The 6,288-nt window shown below is 67.5% G+C and overlaps 1 protein-coding gene across 1 annotated transcript; it reads right to left on the reverse strand.

Moving 5' to 3' along the window:
* Positions 1–285: 285 nt before the first annotated feature.
* H696_02273 (hypothetical protein) lies at positions 286–4,519 on the reverse strand. The gene is made up of 5 exons (XM_009496176.1): positions 4,343–4,519; positions 3,930–4,122; positions 3,564–3,795; positions 3,121–3,313; positions 286–2,943 (listed from the first exon to the last, which is right to left on the reverse strand). The coding sequence occupies exons 2-5, from the start codon at positions 4,107–4,109 to the stop codon at positions 564–566; spliced, it is 2,985 nt and encodes a 994-aa protein (XP_009494451.1). The 5' UTR covers positions 4,110–4,122; positions 4,343–4,519; the 3' UTR covers positions 286–563.
* Positions 4,520–6,288: the final 1,769 nt, after the last annotated feature.

Raw genomic sequence — 6,288 nt, forward strand, 5'->3', positions numbered from 1 at the left:
CACGGCCTCACAACGGTGGGCCTCCCCATCGAGAGAGAGAGAGAGAGAGAGGTCCTTGGAAAGGCGGCTCCTGGCCGAATAGGCGGCCGTGTCAGGCTGGCGCCGCTACATGTGAGAAAACACTCCCACAGCCTGCGTGGCTACAGAGGGGGAAGGCCGGCAGCGAGGAGCATGGAGGAAGGGCGCGCCGAGCAAAGAGGTCATGGCACACAACAGCCGGTCCCAAGATGCGCCGCGTATCATACTACCGTTGGGAGGGGGAATTTTGACGTTGTATATTGTCGATGGGGGGGGGGAGGAGAAAGGAGGGAGGGGCCACATGGGAAACGGGCAGCAAGAAGGTAAAATAACAGCAAGGGGAGAGGGAACAGGCCCAACAAAGAGGGTGGCTCAGAAGCACTCGCTTCACTCCACCCCCAGCCCCTGCCATGAGCTTGGGCGAAAGGGCAGGGAAGCAAGGGCCGAGGGCGCGGGAGGAGGGGGCTGCCACCACCACTAAGTGGGACTCTCCCCCTCCCCTGCACAGACACGCACACACGCGTGCGCGCGCGCGCGCGCGCCAACTACTTCGAGAGACCCGGGCTGCCAAGGGGTGATCCGGGAACCGAAGACCCGGCCGCGCTGCTGCCCAGCCCACCAGTCGGCGAGGAAGGCGACGCCAGCGAGCTGGATCCCGCAGACAGACCACCCCCGGTGGGAGAACCGATCGGAGCCGACACCGACAGGGAAGACCCCAGCCCGCCGACCGCAGCCGACGAGGGAGACAGCGGAGCATCCGCCGCCGGAGCAGGCGCGGCACCGGGGGCCGAGCGCGCACCCAGCGGCGACACACCGGCCGGGCTGCTGGCCGCCGCCGCGCGCGCCCGCATAGCACGAACCTGAGCCTCGAGGGCACGCGCCTTGGCCGCGGCAGCCTCGGCCTCCAGCCGGGCCAGCTCGGCCTCCGCCTCGGCGGCCATGGCCTCGGCATCGGCGGCGGCCGAATCGTCACCACCCACGGTGGACAGACGCGACAGAGCCTCCGCATCTGCCGCCAGCGGTGAGACGGTGGCCGTGCTGGCCGTCAAGGAAGGGAGCCCAGTCGGCAAGCCGGCGCCTTCGGAAGCCGGTGCCACGGCCGTATCGCCCGCCGGGGTGTGCGCGCCAAAGCCAGACGGATGCATGGGCGAGGAGGAGGCGGCCGGGGCACTAGGGGCGGCGGCCCGGTTGGCGTCAGCCGCAGCCGCAGCCGCGGCCGCGGCCGCAGCCGCCGGCGAAGGGAGACCCATAGCAGGCGCCCCGAATTGGGTAAGATGTCCTTGGGCAGCAGCCGCGGCCACGGCGGCCGCCGCCGCCGCCGAGTGCAGATCATGCCCCGAGGCCCCGGCCCCATGGAGAGTGGCATGCAGGTGGTGCGGATGCTGCAGGTATTGGTAGGCGGCATGCAGATGCGGATGATGCAGCGTGTGAGACAGGGCCGCCAGCGCGTGCGGATTCCCGGCATGGATGTGCCCATGGGCGGCAGCCACCGCGGCCGCAAGCTGGTGGCTGTGCAGGGCGGCCGCCGTGGCCGCCGGGGTCGAAGGGTGTGCCGGGCTCATGCCAGTCAGATCGCTAAAGAGCTGCTGCTGCTGCTGCTGCTGTTGCTGCTGCTGCTGGACAGCATGGGCCGCCTGGGCCTGGACTGCCTGTGCGGCCTGGGCCGCCTGCGTGGCACTGGTAGCAATGGGCGTCGGCGTGCTCGGCACATACTGAGAGGACTTGAAGAGGTCGGTGCTGGATGTCGCGGTGGTGCCGATGCCGCCGATGCCGCGGATGCCGGTGTCGCTGGTGATGTCGGCACCGCTCGGGGTGCTGGACGCCAGCATATTTTGGGAGATGTTGGCCGTGGCAATGGCCGCCGCAGCGGCCGCCGCCGCCGTGGCCTCCGGATCCGATGGGCCATCGTCGCCATCCTCAGCGGCCACCACCTCGCAGGTGGACACCACGGCCACGGAATCGGTGGTCGTGGCATTGGCCTGGTTCTTCATGTCAGCCAGGGCGGCAGTCCTGGGCGAGGTGGGCCCCTGGCTGCCAATCAGATGGGCGAAGGCCGCCGAAGCCAGCAGCGTATTCCCCTCGCTGCTGGTGATGTCCAACAGCCGCTCCGGGAGGGTGTTCATCTGGGCCCCGGTGACGGTGGTCGCACCGGGAGTCGGGGTCGTCCCATCACCAGAGCCAGAGCCATCGCCACTGGCAGTGGTGGTGTTGACCACGGTCAGGCCGGCGGCCATGGCCGCATCGGCCAGGGAGTAGGCCGTCACACCGCCCATGAAGCGGATGGTGATGCGGCCGGTCCGGCGAGACAACTCCTCGGCCGTCTCGCCGACCTCCGCATTGAAGTAGTCGCCGGGGATGCCGCCGCGAACGGACGGCGCGCGGTAAACACCGGCATCCGGCATGAATTCCAGCAGCACCGGAGGGACAATGCGCATGGCACCGAGGGCATTCGGGCCATGGCCGGTCTTCCGGTGCCAATCCGTGCCGAAGATGCCGCCCAGGCGGCGGAGGTTGCGCACGATGATCGAGCACTGGGTCGGATCGCGGCTGCTGGGGGTCTGGGTGCTGTGTGTGGTCTCCGGCGAGGCGAACTCATGGAAAAGCCGGCAGAAGAGCCAGAAGTCCGCGCCGTTGAAAACACAACGGCGCATGCCGCGCGCACCGCCACCACCACCCGGGGCACTCGGCGGAGGGGCGGCCCGGCCGGACGTGGTGTATGCGAAGGATGACACCAGGACCCGGTTCTGCACGTAGGACCAGACCCGGTTGCGGAGCTCGTTGCACTGGTGCAGGCGCCACTTGCTCAGCGGGGGGTGCGGCGGGGATGTCGGGTCCAGGATCTCGGGGTTCATGATGCCCATGGGCTCGTAGCTGAATGCGGGCTCGGGGCCAAGATGATCCTGGAGGCTGCCGACGTGAGTGACCCTGTGGCGCAACATCGGCCCAAGGGAGGGGGGGTGGAGAGGGGGAGGGAGAGAGGGAGGGAGGGAGGGAGATGGGCAGGGAACAGGGGGATCGCCATGGTTGGGGCGGTTAGGGTGAAACAGGCATGACTGTGTGGGCAGGGCAGCACGGGAGGAAGGACCAAGGATGAAGGCGTACATGGCAGCGATCTCGTGGGAGGGCATGCGAGAGTAGGCGGCGGCCTTGCTGCTGGCCGGGGACATGCCACTGGGCGGCTCGCGGTAGATGCCGTAACGGGGACCGGTGCCCGGGGCGGCGGCCTCGGCGGAGCCCGGAGGATAGGCGCCAGGCTGACTGTTGATATCGACCAGGGCCGCGTTGGCAGTGGCATCTGAGCAACGGGTAGGAAGAGAAGAGGTCAGCGGGACCAATGAGGCAAAGCGAGAAGGCGAGAAAGAGATAGAGGGAGAGAGAGAGAGAGAGAGAGAGAGAGAGAGAGAGAGAGAGGGAGGGAGGGAGAGAGGGAGAGAAAGCAAAAGAGAGAAAGCGAGAAAGCAAAAGAGAGAAAGCGAGAAAGCAAAAGAGAGAAAGCGAGAAAGAGAGAGAGAGAGAGAGAGAGAGAGAGAGAGAGAGAGACGCACCACCGCTGGTCGAGGCAGGAGATGGCGAGGCCGGGGCCACCGGGTATCCGGCCAGGGCCTGTTGCTGCGGCTGCTGCGGCTGCTGCTGCGGCTGCTGCTGCTGTTGTTGCTGCTGCTGTTGCTGCTGCGGGCTGAAGAGCATCGAACCAGCACCAGACTGGTGCACCAGCGGCGAGTAGTCCGCGTGGTGCTCGGTGTGCGACATCTTGTTGGGGAAGTCCGCCGGGGAGCCCTGCGGTCCGGAGGCAAGGAGAGGCATGCAGGGCGACAGCTGAGTAAGGGGAAGGAGGCACATGTGGTGGCGCCAAAAAGCGAGGCAGCGTCGGGGGGAGGAAAGGGGGGCGGGAGAGAAGTCACGGGGCGCACCTCCGGCGGAGAAGTGGAGTACATGGAGCGACGGCGCCGGCGGCTGGCATTGTAAGGCACATAGCTGGCGGAGAAATCGGCACCAATGGCACGGAGGATGTCATCCGGCGGGGCGCCGGTGGGGGTCTGCCCGCTCATGGCTGATGGGGTATGACTGTCTGAGTTGAGTGTCGGATTCATAAAGGAAGTGACCCTGGGGGAAGGACGTGGGGGGGGGGGAGGAATAGCCAAGGGGGACCGAGAGGGAGGTAGAGGTAGAGGGAAAGGGGTGAGGGGGTGAGGAGGATGAGGAGGGTGAGGAGGGTGGGCAAGTATACGAGTGGGCGAGTGGGCGAGTGAGCGAGTGGGCGAGCGGCGGGCGATAGAGGAGGGGCAGGCGGTGGGATGAGGGAGGCAGGGGGGCGGCGAATTACCAGAGGGAGGGGGGAAGCTTGCGCGATGATTTCTCTCTCGCTTGCTAGAGGGGGGTGGAGAGATGTGAAATCCATTGGGGTACTGGGCGGTGGCCGAAAAAAACATAGATCAACACAATCACTGGATGCCAAAAGGGAAGGAAACCCGGACACGGGGTCACCGACATTGAGTCCGCCACCTACCGAACCATAGACAGATGATGATGACAGCCGGTGTCACGGGGCACCGGCAAAGTGGTAACGAGAGATACGTTCCAGGCGGGGGAACGCGCGGGACGACACCCAAGGACGCCCGCGGGAGCCTTTCCCCGGCGGGTGGAACCCAGGGGCTCGGAGACTGTGGGGCCGGGAGGAGCGGCGACAGAGCACGCCTCTCGCGGCGGGGCTCGTGGGGCGCTCGGGTTCCGGGTGCTGTTGACGCACGCACATGGGCGGCTGGTGCGTGACACGTCAGAGTGGACTCCCCCATGGGGGGGGGGGGGGGGGGGAACGGAGCTCCTGGCTCCCACCAACACCCGGGCTGCAGGGGACCTTGGCGAGACCCCCAACCGGGCAGGCAGCACCGCGCAGGCCGGCTCCCCTCGCCGCGGGTGCGGGTGCCGCGGTGTGGCGCGGACCACGGGAGACCTCGTACGAGACCGGAACAGGGAGGAGGAAACGCCGCGAGTCTCGAAGCACCAACATGCAGAGAGGCTCTCACAGTCTTGGTCTTCTCCGGACCCCGGCGTCCCCCCTCCCGCCCGATCCCCGTTCGGGCGGGAGAGTGGCCGGGAATTTGCGCGCCTATTCATGGTTGGAGCCGCACGCGCGCGCGCGCGGCCCGGCGAAAGGCGGGAACACACTCTCACAGGCAGAAAAATTGCCCGCCCAACTGGGCCCCAAGAATCTGTTCCCGTGAGGCCGGTGGACACCCAACCAGGCAGTTGCGCAGGACCCCCCCCCCCCGGGGGGGCGAGGGGGGAGAGACGGCGCGGGAGGGGGCGAGGCGGGGGCGAGAAAGCTGATGCTCGGCACGAAGGCGCGCGCACACTGGGGATATGCATGAGCACGGGAGGGGCGGGGGGGGGGGGGAGGGGTGCTTGGTGTCGCCCCTCCCCCGCGGGCTGGGCCCACTCCGGCCGGGCAGGGCCCCCTCCCTGACGAGGGGGAAGGCACAAGCGCGCCAGAAGCCCGAAGTTGGTGGAGGAGCGAAAAAGCCCGCGCGAAAAGAGCCCCCCCCGGTTCGGGGGAGGTTTGGCGCGCGAGTGTGCATCCGGCGGGTGGTGACCACGTAATGACATTATGACTCAGTGATATTCCAGGAGGGTGTGATGCCTGTTTCTCGCGTGACCCGGGCGCTGCAAGAAACTAGAAGCGCGGGGTGCTGGGACAACCGGACGACCGCCGGGAGTGCGCGGGGTGGACCCATTGCCCCCCCCCCCCCGTCCTTGCTGGGAAGGAGTCAGTGCGGCACGATCATCTTCACCCGACCCCTCTCGTGGCAAGTGCGGGGCCCACTCGGTCCGTGACTAGTTCATGAGCTACACGTACCGCTGCCGGCGCCGGGTCTCGGCGTCCCTGCCGGGGGATGTCTCGACTGCGCAGATGGGCTGGCGACGCGCGCGCGTGCGTGCCGATGCACGAACACCACCAACGACTTCCAGGGACGATGGTCGATCACCCCCGACACAACACGACATATGCCTGCGTATTGGGGGGGGGGGAGGAGCCGGAGACCGGAGGGGGCAACAAATCGGGAATAATTAAAGCTGCTAGTTTATCTGCCACAGCTGGGAAATGCGCTTCCGCAAGGGCTGGTTCCTCGGGGGGCGTGCCGTGCGATTGCGTGCCCTTCCCCTGGGGGGCGGGGGGGGGGAAGTGCGCGCTGCCGGGCGTCCCCTGCTCCTGACCGGACTGCCGAGGCGCCTGACACGGGCCTGGGTGTTTGGGAATGTCCCACACACATG

The sequence above is a fragment of the Fonticula alba genome (genome assembly GCF_000388065.1).
Source record: "Fonticula alba strain ATCC 38817 unplaced genomic scaffold supercont2.3, whole genome shotgun sequence".
Lineage (NCBI taxonomy): Eukaryota > Rotosphaerida > Fonticulaceae > Fonticula > Fonticula alba.